The sequence below is a fragment of the Danio rerio genome, chromosome 10 (genome assembly GCF_052040795.2).
Source record: "Danio rerio strain M-AB ecotype USA chromosome 10, GRCz13ab, whole genome shotgun sequence".
Classification (NCBI taxonomy): Eukaryota; Metazoa; Chordata; class Actinopteri; order Cypriniformes; family Danionidae; genus Danio; species Danio rerio.
The window spans coordinates 40,198,502-40,219,192 of NC_141030.1; the positions used below are offsets into that span (position 1 = coordinate 40,198,502).

A 20,691-nucleotide genomic window follows, 5' to 3' on the forward strand; every position below is an offset into this window, starting at 1 on the left:
ATACTCCATCAGCTGTTTTTGTTTCTGTTCGCTTTGCGTTTTTGACTGTTAAGTGCCATCTTGTAACTGAATAATGTGCAGGTTAGTGTATACTCCATCAGCTGTTTTTGTTTCTGTTTGCTTTGCATTTTTGACTGTATGGCGCCATCTTGTGACTGAATAATGTGCAGGTTAGTGTATACTCCATCAGTTGTTTCGTTTCTGTCAGCATTAGGTTTGATTAAATAAACTATTACAGTTCAGAACAAAGTTTTGTGTGTAATTTTTATTCGTTTTGGCTATAAGTTGACGTGTAATAATCAAATCACATTTAGGTCAAAACTAAAACTAAATTAACACTTTAACTGACCGTCATGCCGTATTTTATGATGAGTTTCATCAGGTCTTCTTCGATAGTGGTGAGGAAGCTTTCACTCGGATGGTCCATCAAAGGAACAACAAGCTCCAGGATTTTCGCCACATTACAGATCACCATAAAATCACTCTGAGTCTGCAAAACATAAGACACACACAGCGCACCATCACTCTCCCGCCTCAAGATGGCAACACAAGACAATTCAAAGGGGGCTTATTAGGTAATTATGTAAAATAAGTCTCTGATGTCCCTAGAGTGCGTATGTGAAGCGTCAGCTCAAAATACTTTGCAAATGATGTTTTATAACTCTTTGAAACAATCCTTTTTAGGCTGTGATCCTAACTTTGCGATTATGGTGACTGTTGCTTTAAATTCAAATGAAATTTGCTATTTTTAAAAGAGGGTGGAGCTACAAATGTCTATGTGTCAGCATAGTGGCAGATTCAAAACATCCTGTGGTAATGAGGGAAAGATTTTCAATAGTGGGCTGGGCTTTGCCCTCTGATGACACATACAAAGGGGGAATGTCAATCAAAAAGTTTCTGCGGACAATCAAATGTGACTATAAAAAAATGTAATTAATATATTTTTACCAATAGAAACTGGTTATATTCGCAGACTGTCACCACATAACTGTGTTTAAACCCCTTATAAAAGTGATATTTTGCATAATAGTTCCTCTTTAAATCCGTCAGGTTTCTCAAAAGCAATACTCACGTTACACTTTGTGGTCAGGTAGGGCTGCATAGTCATGGCATGTTTCACCATCAGATGCGGTCGGATTTTGCTGAACAGGTACAGTGTTGTGATACAAGCCACTAAGCGATTGGACGTCAACCCCTTATTCTCACAGTCTGCAAAACAACAAGACAACAAAACTCAGCGAAACTTCAGCTAAGGTAAATCCTCGGCTTCATAATTTAATGCAGGCCGTACCAGCGAGAGACTCCTCATATTTCAGAATGTGCTCCACAAGACTGTCCACCAGCTGAGCACAAGCCTTCCTGGCCGGTTTGTATGAGGCGTCCTCCTCTGATTTTAACAGCTGACAACAGAGATTACATCAATGGTTAGTCTTTCTGAAATAAGGTTCATTGCTTTACACATTTCTTCTAGAGTATGCAGGGACTAAAAATGTCATTGCATTTCGATGAATTCTAACTAAAATTTCACAGCCAAAGAAGTCATTTAAAGGTATAGTTCACCCAAAAATGAAAATGTACTCATCCTTTACTTGTTCCAAACCTTTATGAGTTTATTTCTTCCATTGAACAGTAAAGGAGATATTTTGAAGAAAGCTGAAAACCTGTAACCATTGAATTTCATGCTAAGAAAAACAAATATGGAAGTCAATGGTCACAGGTTTCTAACATTTTTCTAAGTATTTTCTTTTGTGTTCAATAGAAGAAAGAAACTCATAAACTTTTTAAACAAGAGTAAATTATGACAGAGTATTCATTTTTAAATGAACTACACCTTTAAAATGGGAACCAGCATATTCTATATAAAAATGCATTAATTCCTACAACATTACTTTTGATTAGGGATGCAACGAGTATAGGCTTTGGTTGTACAATTACAGTCTGAGAATAATTATGGGTATCACGATTATTATGCATTCTACTTTTATTTTAAAGTGTTATTTATTGCTGCGCAGTAACCACATAATACAGCAGAAAATGATAAAAAAAAAAAAAAACAATAGTCCATTTCTCTCTTTGGGCTTAAAAATAAGTGAAAAAAATGTATTTTAAAATTAAGTAATAATTTTACACTGAAAATAAATGAGAGAATGATCTATAAATAAATGAATAAAAATAAGAATAAATAAAAAGTGGTATTTTTCTAATATAAATCTAAGCTACATATTAGCTAAGTATTTAAATGAGCTGTTGTTATAATCTGTGTTTATACATACATAATTATTTTAATAATTTGTAATAATCTGTTTCTAAAAATGATCAGATGTCAAAAAGCACTTTGATAATCACGCCAACGTTATTATCATTAGCTAAAAAAGTTTGCCTTTTTAAATATAGACAGGCAGACGAGCTCTCCCGAGAAAGTGAAACCGCTCGCGCTGTAGACGACTTGCAAACAACAATGAGGCACAGGGTAGATTCAGCTATTCTTCTTGGCTTTGTGGCTGTTCATCAAGACGATGACAAGATTTGTTTGAGCTCAGGTCAATCATTGCTCGTTATTATATGTATCTGTGCAAAAGAAACGCGGTGTTGAGAAGCCTTTACGATTATTTAACTGTGATAATTTAATGCACAGTAATAGTAAAATCAGTTAATCGTTGCATCCCTAATAACGATATATTTTTTTTTATTTCACTATATGTGGATAATAATTGCTATTGTCTTTTTTTACTGTAATTTGCTCTAAAATAGATTAAAAAACTTTACTCATGATAATTATCAATACTGACTAATGTGAAAATCTCCTATTCCTGCCAGAACCGGGAATCAAACCAACAACCTCTAGGTTACAAGCACAACTCAGAAACAATTAGGTCACAGCCGCCGCAAAAGCTGTACTTTACTGTTTCAAATAACCTCTAAATTGAATTAAAAACTACTAAACATTGGAAAAACAAATCCCATTAATGGGCAACTTACATTCTGAAGCAGCTGCTCGAACCAGTCGTAACCGGAGTCCCTGCAGGCAGCGACCTGAGAGACAATGACTCACGTCAGCGGGACATAATGTGTTCTTAAACTTAATGTATTACAACACACGTTTTGGGGTTTGCAGATGAATTTTGCAGGTCCTTACCACGTCTGTGATGTTGAGAATCTTGCGCGTCATGGCCTCTTTATCGTGATTGGGCGTAGGAGTGAACCAGAGCTTCTGAAACGTTTCATTCACCAATTTCTGCACAAGACAGTAAAATAGTTTTTCTTGGTTATAACGAGGCAATATTATTTAATTTTAAAAAGCAATGGATAAATGTTGAATAGCATCTTAGATATACAATTGCAAAAAAAAACACTTTTCGTAATAGTTTAATTTTCAGTAGATATATGTCCTGTTTCACATTTTTTCTGAGCAAAAAAAATTAAGACTAAAACCAACCATTTTTACCAAAAGGTAAAAATGACTACTAATATGTTATTAATATAACAATAGTTTACAAACCAAAATAATGTCAAGTATATTTAGAACAATATTTATTTAATGACAAATGAAAAAAACTCAATTTAAAAGAATTGTCATTTTAAACTTGACACTAAAAACATAAAAGCAGAGGTTTATTTAAAGGTGTGTAAGGTGGACACCCAGTGGTTGAACTAGGTATTGCATGTCTGGCTCAAAACACGCAAGCGCAGGTTGCCAGATTGAAGACACCAACAGGAGTGTGCCTGAATATCGAGCCTAAAGACTGTGTTAAGTCTTGTTCTAACTAAAAACAAAAGTACACGATAGAAGATATATTTTCAATATCAAAAAGAGGTCCTAACCAACACCTGAAATGTATGCTTTAGAAACGGCTTCTATTTCTTGCAGCTAAACAACAACTCAGGTAAACCTCATGTGCTTTATTCAGTGTTAAATGCTAATAACGCGAGTTTGAATGCCATTTGACATGACATTTATTGCCATACTACTGAAAGCAGCAGCAGATAGTTCACCTCAGATCTTATGAAAATAAAGTAAATCATTTGAAATAAGACTTCAGAACTGTGACTCAGTGCAACTCAACGCATATCAGTGATTCAGCATCTACATTTAATAATGTTGAATAGGTTTAATATGTATTAATTACATAATAAACTTTACAATTTTGTTGAGTGCAGTAAGTGCACTATTCTGTGCTTCTGAATGGCTGTATTTAAATTTCCGCCATGTTTAGTCTGGTGCAAACAGACAAATTGCTTATCACTGCAAATCTCATCACGTAGCGTATTGTTAGGACACGAGGTTACAATGTAACCTGCTCACCTAATGTTTACGTTCATAATATCTACTTTATTTGCTAATTAATAACCTGAATCTGTCTCATATTAAAGGCTGCTACTGTCCACCGGAGGTGGCATTTTGATCATCAGTGCATTCTTTGAGAGACTGAACTACTCTGTTCCAATTTACTATGATCCTTTATGTGAAGCTGCTTTGACACAATCTACATTGTAAAAGCGCTATACAAATAAAGGTGAATTGAAAAAAAACCTCACATTTTCAAAGCAGAATATCTGCAGTGTTTTTTCAGATAAACAAGAATGTTCACCTAGCATGTTTCTTAAATATCTACAAACATATTATGGTATTTTTATGTTTTAGAACAGTCAAAAACTTACATACAGCACCTTTAAGCATAAATACGCTTTCTATGCATACAAAAAAAATAAATAATCACCTCTGTAAAAATATTTTAATGCATCCATAAAAACATCTTTAACCCTAATATAAATAACTAATTACTTTGTTAAAAAGACTTTTTCCCATTATCAATTGATGATAAATGATCTCCATAAACTTTACATGCATAAACAGACGTTTTAGAAGAGAGAAACATGACAAACCTTGATGCCTTCTTCGTCATTGACCCTCCTGATCATCTTCACACACATTTCCGTGACCTTGTTGAAGGTGGGCTGCTCCAGACAGATGTCTCGCAGGATTTTAATAACTCTTTTCCTCACGCTAATGCCCGTGTCCTGAAAAAAACACATGCATCAGTTTAAACCAACATGCAAATCAATCGCTTTTCACTGCTATCTGGAAATAACTGCATGCATTCCATTATACATATACTAAGCTACGCTTAAAGTGCTCCCGCCAGACCCAGAGATCATCAGAATGGATTTAAAAATGGTAGAACTCATCTGTTTAACTCTAGAAGACTTGTAAAATTGTTTTTTTTTTAAGACAAATGTTGAATAAACAGTTTTGGAGTTATTATGCAAAAACCAAGTTGACTGTAAAATGCTGCAATTCAGATTTGTAAAAGTGCTCAGAAAAAACACAAACCAGGATGCGCTCGATCAGCATGTCGTAATACTGCTCAGTGAGCTGCGGTCGGCTCAGAACGAAGCGTCCCAGCAGCTCGACTGCAGCTTCTCTCACACTGGTGGAGTTGTCCATCAATCGCCCATGGACGCCCCGCTGCATGTCCAGCTGCAGAGCATTAGAAAAAGTGAAAACGAGAACACCAAAAAGCTTCAGATCTGTACAGTATTGTTTGCAAACAGCACTCACCCGCGCAAGAATACTGGGATCCACTGCCACCACTTCAGAAAGACACTTCATCGCTTTAGTTCTCACTGCAATGGCACTTTCACCGAGAACTCTCAAGATCTGCAGGTGAAAACGAGGAGGTGTGTTACTGAGATACAAATATATTTCATTTACATTATAACGTAACACTTTATTAGTATCAATGGCTATCTATGGATAACAAGAGTATTATATGTTTGAGTCACATTTTTTAACATCTCACATTTGCTGCAACTTATATTCCGAAGTCCAGGGTGCGAATTACAGGGGGGGGGTTAGGGGGGACTGACACCCCCCACCAACCCCCCTAATTAACGCTTGATCCCCTGAAGGACATCAAAACAAGATGTATGGAGGGGAGGTCAGCCCTTTAATAATAAGAAATAGCTTTCCCTGATCTCTGATCTATATCTTAAATATTAATAATTGAAAATGTATAGTATAAATATACATTTGATCACCCCTAAAATGGTTTATACCATAGTGAATGCATAATCGCGCCAATCGAAACTAGGACAAATATAATTCAGCAGTCTGGAAGAAACATTTAGACATAATTTGTACAGTTTGACCTACAGCAACCTCTAAAATAGTCACTAAATATCCCTCAAAACACTAAAAATGGTCCCACTTTATATTAAGTGGCCTTAACTATTATGTACTTACACAGGAATTAATAGTTTGTTACAATGTACTTATTGTGTAAATACATGTATTTACTGTGTACTTATGCTTGATTAAATACATGTACGTAAATACATCTGTGATTAACTTCTGTATTTACATTTGTAAATACACTGTTGACCATCCCTTACACCTTAACCCACCCTTAAACCAACCCATACCAACAAACCTGTTCATAACTCAACCTCTATTCCAACTCAAAAGCACCACAAGTGTTCTCAAATACATTATAAACAAAGTAAGTACATTGTATTTATTTTTTGATTTAAGTACATAGTAGTTAGGGACACTTAATATAAAGTGGGACCCTAAAAACATCTACATTTTATTAATCAGTTAGATGTAATTTAAAAACATTCAGTAATTTGATTCACTGAAGCATGCATTACCAAACAACCGTCAATGTATAAGTCGCAAACTGCTGAAGTCTTATAATGCAATTAACGTGTTGCAGTTCCTTCTGTTAATTCTCTGAATTCAGTTAACTCTACATTTATAATAAGTTCAATTTATATTTATGTGTAACTTGATTTTTTCAGAAAATACAGTAATAACATTTTAAATGATTACCAGAAAAACATTAATTAACGGTGTATAATAATTAAACAATATAGTAGTATCTCTACAAACAAACACACAATTAAATAAACCCAAAATGACGAGAAGAAAATAAGAGTAAAGAAACAATGTCTTCAGAAATATCAAGATGCAAACAGAATAGAAAAAACTGGGAGATGTGATGACCACTGACCTGTGTGAGATAAATATCAAAGCTCTGTGCAAACGGCCTCATGGAGGCCAGATATCGCACAATGAGACACGAGTCCTCATAGTCCACAGTATCCGAGTTTACTCTGATGAAAAAAAAAAGCACAGGAGATGATAAAACACTTCTAAATGTAGTCCAATCATCATGAAAGTGCCCCCAATGTTTCCTCTAGCAGTTTTCCAGCTGTGGCGGCAGACCTTTTGCACAAATCTACCAACTACCTGTGGCGTTATTTCAATGACAAATGTAGAAATGTCGTGAGCACGGTATTAGAAGTCAAGATCGTAATAATGTGTAATACGAGTGTGCTTGCGCGCTGATTTCCTCTGCTTGTGCACAAAACTTCTTGCACGCTTCCTCAAATATACGCTGCTGAAGTGCAATTTAGCACGCTTATGTAGTGATTTATTACATTTATTAGATTTTCTAGGAATATTTATGAATGTCTCCAACAGACCTACAAAGCGGCATTTATGCGTCCTGAAGTTAAGTGAAAAGGCGACAAACTCGTGTTTGCTGGCTTCACGCATTACGCACCTGTCAGTCAGTCAGTCAGTCAGCACGTAACCTTAAAGGGTTTAACAAATGACGCACAGCACTACGATTACAAAAAACTTTGCGCTGTAATAATTTACTTACCTTTTAATATGTTTTGCTGCAATTATAATCCGCTATTAAAAACAACAACAGTGACTAAATGTTTTGAATGGGAAGCTGTAATGTAGCCGTGGAGGGATGCATTTTGGTGTGGCGCCCCGCCATGAAGGAATGAATGTAGTGGACATCATGACCCCTGTTATGCTATAATAAGGATACTAATTTTGTTTTGGAGGTCTGAAAATAGGATTACATCCATTTAAGCCCAAAAAATACTTCATTTTTTTCTTATAAGATACACTTTAGCATCAGCTCTATTTACCACATCATCTGAAACAGCTGGTTCAAGGATTTGGTCTTTCTAAACCCCACCTTCCTAAGAGCCTGCTTTGCTCTGATTGGTCAGATTCCAGGCAGTAATAACTTCTTCCTTTTGAGAGACAAAAACTGCATTTATCATCCTGATGGTGGAATTTTCTGATGGATGTCCGCTCCAGGATAGAGTACCACATATCCTTTATGTACTTATGATTATTAATAAAGTTGAATGTTTAGGAGCCTAGATTAAATGATGACCTTAGTGTCATCCCGCTTCCGATAAAACTAGAATAATGTGTGATTGCTTTTCAGTGTGCCAAATGATTTGTTTCCTCAGGATCTACTAAGCCAGGTCAGAGCTCATGGAGACCTCTTGAGTGGAACTGAATGCTTGGAGAATTGGAAACAACCGTTTACACATTTTGTGTTAAATCTTTTAAAGGTAATTCCTTTATATGCAAGTTGCCAGTATGGATGTAGATTATGCCGTTTTTTAACCAGTTTTGGTAAGACTGCAGGGAGTACACTAAGCCTTGGGAAACAGATTGTATTTTGTGTGTGTGTGTTCTATTCATTTTTGGATCATTTCACAGATCTAGGGTCAGCTCTGAAGTAGCGATCAGATGGTTTTATGCTTTAGATATTGTACACATGCAGATGGAAAAGTCTATCTCTGTTTTAACCAATCAGGTTAAAGCAACTATATGTATGACACAGTTAATGAGGTTATGTAAGAGTATACTTGTTGGTGTTTTGAGATTGTAAGCAGAGCTTAATAGCAAGTGTTGAAGTTGGCTTCTGCTGATGAAACTGCAAACTATCTTCAGTCATTTTTTTCAATTGAATCTCTGACTCCGGCTCTTCCGGTTTTTGTGTTTAAACTGTAAAATACCCCTACAATCCCTTTGCAATTTTTATTACATTCACAAACAGCAATATTGTGGCACTTTCACTATTTAACGTGTTTTAGGGGTTTAAAGTTACCTCAGTGAGCTGAATTTCGATGCCGTGGTCTTAATAACAGACCGGAGGAACTTCTTGCGAGCTTCAGCTTTCTGCAAGATCTCACTAGTGGTCTCGACGTCTTTAGCGTGGTGAGGCCCATCAGACGAATCGTCGTCCCTCTGAGATTTCATGGCTTTCTCAGTCTCAGTGCTGGTGTCCCTGTACCACTGCGCAAGGTAAAACTTCCTTGCAAACTGTTGGAGACATCATGAAAATATTAAAAACAAAAGTTTGAGGGGTGTTTTTTGGGTGGTAAAGATGACCTTTTTAACACGTCTCACCAAGAGAAATGGGTCAGTCTCCACATTCTCATCCAGGTAATTCAGCAGAGCCTTTTGCAACTGCTGAATCTCATCGCTGCCTGAGTTCTGTAAAACACCAAACAGTAGTTCATTCAGTCGTCTATCTACAGTGTCCTTTGATTTACACCATGTGGACAGAATTGGGTTAAATATTTTATTTACTGTTTATGCAGATTTTAGATGAACAAAGATGATTAGAAGTAGGCTTATACACCTAAACGAACTGAGAAATGGACTAGTGTTGTGAATGATAAACCACAAAAAGACCGAGGACATAGTCAGCAGAGCTGCTGAGCATTTTACTATTTTATACGAGAAAAACAATCGTATCATGTAAAATATTCATCCAAATACCAGTTTACTTGAAGAAATTGTAAGAGATTAATACTATTATACAGTGGAAAGTACTTCTCAAAGTATTAACAACAACAATAATAATAAATTAAACATTTTTTTTAGGAATGTTCACACTATATTTTCTGTTTTCGTACAACCAAATAAAAATGTAATCTGAATTCATAATAATATAATTACAGAAGTAGTAAAGAGAAAAGAACATTGAATTGTCCATTTAACACAAAGGTTTATGCTTTACCGAGTAACTTTAGTTATTAGACAAGCTTTCTGAATTTTAATTGTCATTAATATTACAGGTAATAAAAATTTAAAAACTAGGGCTGCACAATATATCATTTCAGCATCGATATGGCAATGGTCCCATCGCAGGATGTGCAATGTTGAGCTATGATAATAGCTGAACAGGAGAAACCGAACACATGAGAATTGTGTTCAACCAAATGGAGAGAATTTTTTTCATTTGCACATGTTTTTAAGGCCTGACAGAGTTTAATGTGTTCCGGCACAAGAAATTTTACTGCTTGTAACTTTAATGAAGAATTATTTTATTCAGTTATTATATATTCAGTATATGCTTAATGCTTAATTTGTGAATTGCAAGGTCCCGGAAGAGATCGGGGTGACAGATCCGGCATGTTACCTGAGGATGGAGAGGTGTCGTGCACCAAAGTGAAGAGGGGGGGGACTGGGGATGTTTGGTGGTACATGATGGAGGGCTGTCGCAGATGAAAGTGAAGGGGTTGGGAAGTCGCGAAAGAAAGTGAAAGTAAAGAGCAGACGGGGAATGAGGGCTGTTGAGGAAGGGGATCGGAAAAATGAGGTGCCAGATCAGATTTCAGAGGTGCCTGATCCGGCGTATTCCGGCCCCGTCTTTTCCTGAATGCTACTTGACTGCCCCGAAATCATAAAACACTCTTGAATTCACTTTTATCTTTGCTTTGCTGACCTTGCTTGCAATTACTAAATTTTATGCATGATTTACACCTCTACAAAATCATCCCAATCATTCTAAATGAATACATTCTTTCCATTCTTTTCCAACAGTTTTCAAGTTAACCGGTGAAATTGTAAATAATATTTAATCGCACCAAAACTAAATATGCAATGTCAGATTTTTCTAATATCAAGCAGCCCTACTAAAAACTAATAAAACAATTTGATTTGGCCCCACATGTGATGACACAGACTCTGTTGTTTACCTCTCCGAGGATGCGGTTGATGGAGCGCTGGTCCATTTTGCTGGTGACGGCATCTTTGCGAAGTCGCGCAGCCACTGTGCCCAGATAATCCAAAGAAGCCACTCTCAGAGCCATCTCCGTCTGCTTATTACTGAACTGATGAACCTACAGAGAGGAGTCAGGGCATAATGTCAGCTTTCAAGTGTGTGTCCCAGCAATCAACCTGTGAATATCAATCGGAACTCACCAGCAGCCTTCCCAGAAGGCTCAGCAGTAGCTCTGCAGCCGGCCAATCAGGTTTGTTAACCGTAGAAAGGAGATCCTGAACAAAGTTCTCAAAGAGCGGCCTGTAGTCGTCTTCACCCTGCTTACTACCACACCTTAGATTGAAAAATAAACAAATAATGTTAAATAATTACGTTTATTGACATCATTCCACATTCATCTAATAGCCGCACTATTTAGACAAAGTCTTATTGATTCTAGAAAGACATTGCTTATATACAGATGGCTTAGAGTTTATATGGTGTGTAAACTCGTGTGGCTGGAATAATGTCAAAAGACTTTTCTTACTTTTTGAGGAAAACGGAGAGGAAGTTTTGTGCTGTCCTCATTGCAGTCTCATATGAGTTTGTGATTAGCACATCATGATCAACCTGAAAGAAAAAAGGAAAAAAGAAAATATCAAAGTTATGCACAGGGTTCCAACACCTTCATGGACATCAGATTCAAGGACATTTTAAATCAGTATTCATTTTAAATCAAGCTCCTTTGTAATTCACACTGCCAGGATATGTAGCACCATAAAAGTAATTCCTGTACATAAGAACTGACATTTACATCAAAATGTCATAGTAATGACGATGTTTTGAATGTCACTTTCAAAAACTTTTACAATGTTTAAAGAATTTTATTAAAATGTGTTGAATTCAATACTGGTAATATTAAAATGAGTTTCTAAAATACTGATAAAATGTGCATTATTTGTCATCATTTTTGTACAAGATTCAAATTTAATAGGGACTCACAGAATTTTTTTTTTGGCCGATATCGATAACATAACTCTTAAGATTTGGAGGCTGATAACCGATATATTAGCTGATAAATATAAATATCTTTAAGATGTTATGTTTTCATAGTGAAGATTTTATAGTGATTATATTATATGATTCTATTTTAAAAATATAAAACTTATAAACCATAAAAGTTTGAATTTCAGACCAACAAGGATAACATTAAAAATAGAATTTATCAGCCGATATTGACACAGCCACCGATTTATCATGCATCCCTAACATTTAAGGTTTTTAAATAAATAATTTATCATTTTCTTTGTACAGTTTTTGACAGCAGCACATTATAATTGGTGACATGACACCATAAACTTTAAATTCAAGCACTTTCAAGAACCCATGTTTGTTTTTTGGCCTGTTTCCACTGAGTGGTACAGTACGGTACGGGTCGGTAAGCACCACCTTTATCAGGCTTGCGTTTCCACTGCTAAAAGGGTACCAACGGTACTCTTTTGGTGAGCGTGGTTTACAGCAGAAAGTTTCAGACAATGTCAATCTCGCTTGAGGAAATATCTACAGCACTTCTCACTAAACAGATGCTTTATACACATAAATACTTGTGTATAAATGTTTATTACTAACCTTTTTATGAACATAATTTGATTATAACTGCAGATCAATGACTGCGAAACATTTGCAATTAAATTGAATACATAAATGCAGCATATATGAACACATACAGACCCTTACAGTTTCCGATACCTTACCAATTACAGATAAATTACACACAACAGACATTTAGTCCATATTTAGATCGCGAGCTCTCTGAACAAAGTGAAACTGCTCGCACTTTTAGACAGGCACGTAAAAACAATATCAGGCCACAACAGATTTTGTTTTTCTTGGCTTTGTGGCTGTTCATCAAGACGACGACAAGGTTTGTTTAAGCTCGGGTGACTATGGCTTGTTTTTATAATGTTTATATTATTACAGTGTAATGTCTTGGCTGTTTATTTAAAACATGGAGGTTCCTTTGTTTTCATTCTGCTTGTTGCGCAAGCGAATGACGTATCTCTGTAAACCATTAGTGTTCAGCTGCGTGTCTAGCTCTGCCTTTTGGTACCCTTGGTACCCTTTGCAAAGGGTGCCGAGAAAGTGGGATGGTACGGTTCTGTACACGTTTTGACAGTGGAAACAGCCGTAAAAGCGTCCCAAACAGTACTGCACTGTACCACTCAGTGGAAACGGGCATTTTAAGTACTTTCTAGGCCTTTGAATTCATATGTCTGAAATTAAAGTACTTTCAAGAAGCCTGGGAACACTGTATACATCACTGATCATCAACTGGCTTAATCAGGCCCGTGACTGGATTCCAAAATTGTGAGGGTCAAAAAGAAAATTATTAGTAATGATTAAAGCAACTAAAAATAACAACAACCGAGTCTCTTGTCAGAATAACCACCATTTATGACTATAGGCTACACTCCAAAATGAGGACAGACAAGGACGGACTAAGCGGCGTTAAGCATTTATTGTTTCAAACAGGTTTTAAAAACAAAAAACGAACGCATAACTTTTCCTCATGCCCTTAAAATTGTATAATATATTTATTTCTAAGTCTAAACAACATGCTTGAAACTAGCAGACTCCTCAGAACTATAAAAGGAGGAAAAACAATCTGACACAACTTAAAATGGCATGGCAAATAAACAGATCAAAACGGTTCACAAATAATGTTCGCACGTCAAATGAAACGTTAATTGGGCTTGAATTCAAATCACAATGCTGAAACGGGCTACTCACAGTGCTTAATCAATGACTAAAGTTCCAATTCTCCTCTGACACCAACTTTTTCAACATCAGGCTTAGCCACTGTCAGACTTGTGCACTAACAGTCCTCCAAAGACTGGGTTGACAGTCGTTTTCTCTTGTACGTTTTTATCGGGTTCATCTATGGGGAATGCAGCTTCACAGGTGTAGGTTCAACCGAACATGGTGAGCACATACATAGCCAGCGTTTTCAATGTGTCATAGGTCTCGGGACAAGATACCCAAAATGCGCGCAGGCTTTCAGCACCACGGAGAGCTGCCTTTATGTCGCCTACAGCCTGAATTTCTGCCAGCTGGCTCTAAATGGCCGTCTCCTCTAATGGCAGCATTTTCACAGCGTTTGTAGAGAATTCTCCGCTTGGGCTGATGGTGAACGGGCCACGCGCAAATCCAAAATCTCACTTTCGGTGAAAGGCCGGTAATGTCTGCATAGCACCTGAGCAGCCTGCAGGGATGCACAGCTCACTCTCTCTTGATCAGCTAAATTCGAGTAATACTGCCACTTGCATAGGAGTAGACATTTTAATGTGACGATTTTTCTCTGACCGACCTCTGACGGGATATGAAACCTTGAAATTAGAATGTTTGTGTGGTGGTGACGGCGCAGATTGTACTCTTTTGCAACAGCAACAGTTTAGCTGCAAATTAGGCATACTGGTGACGTATTTCGGAAGGTTGGCATGATAAATGCGTAATTTTCAGTCCAGTCATCATTGAAAGACATGTTTTCTACATCAACTTTGCGTTTCATGGTCTTTGAGGGTGCCATTTTAGGTGACCCTTTCCTGTCACTTCCTCTGTGTTTGTTTTTCAAGTGCTCTATAAATAAAGTTGACTTAGCCTAATTGAGTTGAGGCAAAATACTCCTAGTGGTTGACTGTGGTATAGGGGATTGGAGCCTAAAAAATGCCTTCAGTTTTGTAATGAAATAGAAAAAGTACAAACATTAAACATAATGTTAAGCCAAAATTTGACTTTTATTTGATTTTGTTATTGGAAGTCTGGCCCAAAAGGAGACTAATAGTTGATGACCCCTGGTATACATTCTTAGGAAGTACTTTCTTGGTACTCACAATAATATGAAGAAGAAAAACTTTAAATAAACGCTCTTTTATTGCATTCTTGAACATATAAAGTAAAATGATACAGATCATTTTCACTTTTCTTTTTTGGTAGCATTTCTTGTGAACTGCAGCTGCGGTAAACATCAAGCTATGTCTGAGAATTAAAACTATACATGTTGTGTTGCACATCAAAACCAAAAGATTACAACAGATCTGAATAACTATGTAACTCGTACCTTTCTGTCATTCTCCTCATCCGAGTCCTTGTCTGAAGGCAGATTAACCACACACTGAATGAGCTGCAGAACCAGCGCTGTCACCATCTGAATGTACATCGGCTCTCCATCCACATCACTGCTGTTCAGTCTGAACACACAACAGAGTCAATAAAACAGGGCTCGGATGATTTGCTATTGAATTGACATTTTCCTATAGTCTGTATTTTTGTTTTTTCAAGTGTTGGAAGAGGGAATGTGGGAAGTGAGATTTACAATACTGTCAACAAATAAAGATTTTTCTATCCAGTTTATCTGTAAACATAATCATGCAGTGCAGTACTGCTTATATACAGTTGAAATCAGAATTACTAGCCCCCCTTTGATTTTTTTTTCTTTTTTTAAAAATTTAACAAAGCAAGGTAATTTTCACAGTAAGTCTGGTAATATTTTTTTTTCAGGAGAAAGTCTTTTTTTTTCTGCTAGAATAAAAGCAGTTTTTAGTTTTTTAAAATCATTTCAAGGTAAAAATGATTAGCCCCTTTAAGCTAACTTTTTTCTCGGTTGTCTACAGAACAAACCATCATTATTTAATGACTTGCCTAATTACCCTAACCTGCCTAATTAACATAATTAACCTAGTTAAGCTTTTAAATGTAACTTTAAGCTGAATAGAAGTGTCTTGAAAAATATCTAGTCAAATATTATTTACTGTCATCATGGCAAAGATAAAATAAATCAGTTATTAGAAATTAGTTATTAAAACTATTGTGTTTAGAAATGTGTTGAATAAATATTTTCGCTAAACAGAAATTGGCAGGAAAATATACACAGGGGGGATGATAATTCTGACTTCAACTGTACATTAGAGCTGCAAGAAAACTTGGATGAGTGTGAAAAAAAAGTGGGGACATTTTTAATCAGTACAAAAAGGAGTTTGAAAGCGACTGTGGCATCTTTACCTGGCACAAACACCTAAAACATCAAGAATTAAGAGCTCAATTCACTTCACTTTTGTGTCTTTGTAGCAACTTGAATGGTCAAATGCAACTTACATACACTCTAATGTGTTGAAACGCTAATCCTGCAGAGTAATCCTGTAAAAAGTCAGGCTAGGTAAAAGGTGTTTGGGGCCTAATAATTAACTGCTTACATCATTAATTTAATCAAAGTATATACAAAAAAATAGGTCAATTAATTTTAAGGTACAATTCTCGCTACTAACCAACAGTTAACTGAAACTTTTATATTAATAAATTAATAATTTGCTGTTTATAATAAACTAGTAAGCTAGTGCAGGGGTTTCCAAACTTTTCAGCCCGCGACCCCCAAAATGACAATGCCAGTGACTCGTGACCCCCAATATTCTCTGAGGTGGTGGTTATAAATACAGAAACCTTGTATGCAATGATGCACACACACCAATAGACCCAAGTCTATTCTCTGTTTTTTTTTTTTTTTTTTATGTATCTCAGTGCTGTAAATGGGCCCGAAAGTTTAACCTGGTGTTATAAAATCAATCTGCTGCATCTGACAGTATTGCTGTGTCCATAGTATAATGTAATTACCCGAGAAGTTGCAATCCAATAGAACTAGTAACTATAAGCTACTATAGTAACTATATAGTTTATAGTAACTATAAACGACTATTTTTTTCTCTTCAGTAGGTTATTGATAAAATACAATAAGTCTTAAGGTTTAATAAAAATTAATTGATTTTTGAAAATCACCAGGCAACCCCCCTTCATTGTCCCGCGACCCCTCGGGGGGTCCCGACCCCCACTTTGAGAACCTCTGAGCTAGTGGATGGGTTTGTTCACAGAGTTAACAAAAGGAATTATTACTTAAAGGCACAGTTCACCCTAAAATTATTATTTACTTACTTTTTTTTAACTGAAGTGGTTCCAGACATTTAAGAGTTTTTTTTCCATTGAAAACAAAGTTATTTTGAAGAAACATGAAAACCTGTAACCATTGACATGCATGGCAGGAAAAACAAATACCATAGAATCCAATGGTTACAAGTTTCTGACATGTTTACCAGTAGAAGAACATTGTAAAGATTTGAAACAAGTAAACGGTGAGTAAATAATGATTTCCTTTTTGGGTGAAGTATCCCTTTAAACTGAAGTGTTACCAAAATATTTACTACTCAAATAATATACTCTAATAAAGTGGTCACCAAACTTGTTCCTGGAGGGCAGGTGTCCTACAGATCTTAGCTCCAACCCTAATCAAACACAACTGAACAAGCTAATCAAGGTCTTACTAGGTATACTTGTAACATCCAGGCAGGTGTGTTGAAGCAAGTTGGAGCTAAACCCTGCAGGGACACCGACCCTCCAGGAGCGAGATTGGTGACCCCTGTTCTAATATATACTATACAACGATATCTTTGATCTTTGTCATGATGACAGTACATCATATTTAACTAGATATTTTTCAAGGTACTAGTATTCAACTTAAAGTGACATTTAAAGGCTTAACTAGGTTAATTAGGCAAGTTAGGGTAATTAGGCACGTTGTTGTATTACAGTGGTTTGTTCTGTAGACATTCGAAATAAAGTATCGCTTAAGGGGGTTAATAATATTGATAATATTGAATTAGCAATATATTTTGAATAATATTGAATAATATAAAAATTAAGAACTGTTTTTATTTTAGATGAAACAAAACAAATAAGACTTACTTAGGAAGAAAAAATCCTGTAAAAAATCCTTGCTCTGTTAAACATCATTTGGGAAATATTTAAAAAAGAAAAACAAAATTCATAGGAGGGCGAATAATTCAGACTTCAACTGTATATACAAACTTCCCCAGTCTTTAACTTTGAAAAAAAAAACTGCTAAATCAGTGTCAGCATTTGTATCAATTCTGTATTCACTGAAACAAATTGAGAATCAAATCAAATCAGGACATCGGAGTATTTAATACATGTGCAAGACTATCTCTAGACTGGGCGAGTACCTGTAATTCCTCAAGTTCCTCTTGCTGGTTGGCAGTCTGGCTAGAGAGGTGAAGATCTCCTCCAGGATCAGCTGTCTGTGCTTCTCATATCGAGAAAATACCTAGAAAACGCACAAGATCAGCACGTCAGACATAGTTGAGCAACAGAGGAGTGTGGAGTAGACTGGAACACACTGGTACTTACAGCAGTCACTAGTTTAATGGCACAGAGCTGCAGCTCGCTCACGTTCTCCACAAAAAATGGAGTGATACCTAGAGATGAAATCTGCAAAAAGAACAAGATTGGATTTAAAAAACGAATATATTTAAACTACTTGACAAAAGTTTAACCCTTGCGTGCTGTTGAGGATGTTTTCATCCACTCTGGGGGGATTTTGAGTCTTAATTTGGCCACAAGTTTCTCTGTGTTTTAGCAAATTGAATGATTTTTGGAGACAAACCTCATCTTGGTCATCTATTTTGGGAAAATGCTTCGGAATATTTCAAAAACTCAATACACTGTGGGCAAATTGTCTAACCTTTCATTATGTTGGCGGCTGTTTTTGCATCATTGACTTCCATTACATTCAAATTTTTTGCCTGCAAAGCCTTGACCCCATATATTCGTGTATTTATGATTGCTGGAGGATTTCCCTGTTGAGAAGAGGTCAAATGTGTATTTTTTTTTTACTGTTGATCATCAGTTACAGAGAAAAAAAAAGAGCTAGGTTTCTGGCTTTTATATGGAGTATAGTAGAAGTGTGTGTGAGAGTGTCGGAGAGACCTTTTTACACTTACCTTGATATGTTTGAGAAAATGGTACACTATGTTGACAAACATGGGAAGTGTATTTATGCATACACAAACTATAATCTTCTGCTTTACTGCATATAAAACCATAAAGTTTTTGCACAGGCCTATCTAAAGGGTTAATGCTGCCAACTGACGAAAAAATTTAATTATAATGGAAGTTAATGGGGCAAAAACAGCCACCAACATAATGAAAGGGTAGTCAGGTGATACACACAGTAAAGGTGTGTATGGGTGTTTCTCAGTACTGGGTTGCAGCTGGGAGGGCATCCGCTGTGAAAAAATATACTGGAATAGTTGGCAGTTCATTCCACTGTGACGACCCCTAATAAATAAGAGACCAATGCAGAGTTCAGACTGCATGATTTTAGCCCCGATTTTGACTCAGCGACAGGTTTTGAGAAATTGCCGCCAAATTCCTGAAATCACAAGCAAATCGCTGCTCGTTTATTCGCTTAACAATCACACAGTATGAACTGTCAAAGACGCCATCTGAATCGCCGATGAATCAAATTAAATTATGCTGTGTGAAATGAGCTCTGATTGAAAACAACATCAACGATCACCTACAGCCAATGAGAGAGCAGCTTTCACTACTGTGGGTACCTGTAAGCCAGTGGGAGGTTGGGGAGAAGTTAGAAGCGTTTCTTCTCAGTTTATTTGGACACAAGAAATTATGCAGGAGCACTGTCTGTTTGACATGTCATCTGAGCGATACGCACAACCAAGTCGAAAAATAAGTTTAAGAGAAATTGCTCCCTTCAGAGACAGGTGAGCAAAATAAGTAAATTTTTTACCCAACAAAAGGCCTCTTTCTTATTATGTACTTAATAAAAAGATATATATTACGTGACATCGCATTGTTTTCATGTCTTCTCACGTGTGTTTGGTTGTGAAACGTAGTTTGGACAAAGTTGTCAGCAATTCTTCCTATTTTGAAGTCATGCAGTGTGAACCACCCTGCTGTCAATACATTTTGCAATGTAAACAAAGCACAGACGGAACACTAGCCCAGATATTCATGCAGTGTGAAAACATCCGTGACATGACTACTTTCAAAATCATGCCATCTGAACTCGGCATAAGCTGAAGGAAAATGAATGAATGAATGCTAAATTTTTTTCAATGTTTTGTGTAAACAGAGAGAAATTTTACATCTAAGAATTAATACATGGGAAAAAGCTTTTAAAATAACTGCATTTATTTGAAATAAAAATATTTTTGGTTTGTTTCCATTTTTAATGTTCACTTGCACTGAAAACGTTACATTGTCCTCACTGAATAATAGTAAACACGCTTTAATGAATGGTTTGGTATCACAGTTTCCACAAAAATATGAAGCAGCTCAACAGTTTTTCTACACAGATAATAATAACATGTTTCTTGAGCTCAAATGAACATATTAGAATGACTTCTGAAGGATCCTGTGACACTAAAGACTAGAGTAATCATGAGAATAAAAAAAATAAAAATAAAAATAAATAAATAATCACAGAACATATTAAATAAAAATAAATGGTAAGCAGGATAGGCTTTTTTAAAGGTCCCGTAAAGAGCTTTGACATGCATAGTTTTATTTAATGTTTGACATTCTCAACTAAAATACGAAGAGAGCAGGACATAGTGTAGCTCCTCCCCCCTTTTTAAAAAGAGCCAATAGTGTTTTGTTTTTTCAGCTCTCTGCAAGTAAATGGTTGAACTCAAGTGCATCAAATGAAAACAAATGACAAGCGTCTTAAAAGGGCAGAGCGTGTCAGATACTAGAGAGCATTTGATTGGTCAAGATTTGATGAGAAACTGAAGTATGAGGTGATGTGAATAAAACCGTTGATCCATTTAGGTGGAAGTGACAAACTACAAGCTTTAAATGTTTATATCAGTTTTATATCTTCTAGCCACAAATTGTGTCACTGTTTTAGAGAACATTAGCATATAGATATCTTAAAAACTAACAATACTGATACTAACATCTATAAAACTTTGTTCAAATTTTATGGGACCTTTAAAAACACAAAAAAAAATCA

At 36.1% G+C, this 20,691-nt stretch overlaps 1 protein-coding gene and 1 long non-coding RNA gene across 4 annotated transcripts in view; one reads left to right on the forward strand and one right to left on the reverse strand.

Moving 5' to 3' along the window:
- The window catches only part of LOC147842163 (uncharacterized), a 77,374-nt gene that overhangs the window by 21,864 nt on the left and 34,819 nt on the right, over nucleotides 1-20,691 (forward strand). The gene's annotated exons all lie outside the window — the stretch shown is intronic.
- Nucleotides 1-20,691, reverse strand: part of nipblb (NIPBL cohesin loading factor b) — a 71,269-nt gene that overhangs the window by 19,356 nt on the left and 31,222 nt on the right. For all 3 annotated transcript variants that reach the window (XR_015500554.1, XM_087269796.1, NM_001161447.3), the window contains 17 exon segments: nucleotides 18,063-18,143; nucleotides 17,879-17,979; nucleotides 14,932-15,061; nucleotides 11,362-11,444; nucleotides 11,036-11,168; nucleotides 10,810-10,953; nucleotides 9,233-9,319; nucleotides 8,931-9,145; nucleotides 7,014-7,116; nucleotides 5,561-5,659; nucleotides 5,333-5,479; nucleotides 4,885-5,019; nucleotides 3,137-3,235; nucleotides 2,980-3,033; nucleotides 1,292-1,400; nucleotides 1,073-1,209; nucleotides 350-490 (listed from right to left, as the gene is read on the reverse strand). Coding sequence is in view for 2 of the 3 variants with exons in the window: in XM_087269796.1 (XP_087125922.1) it covers nucleotides 350-490; nucleotides 1,073-1,209; nucleotides 1,292-1,400; nucleotides 2,980-3,033; nucleotides 3,137-3,235; nucleotides 4,885-5,019; nucleotides 5,333-5,479; nucleotides 5,561-5,659; nucleotides 7,014-7,116; nucleotides 8,931-9,145; nucleotides 9,233-9,319; nucleotides 10,810-10,953; nucleotides 11,036-11,168; nucleotides 11,362-11,444; nucleotides 14,932-15,061; nucleotides 17,879-17,979; nucleotides 18,063-18,143 (1,998 nt within the window). In the remaining variant the exon portion in view is untranslated.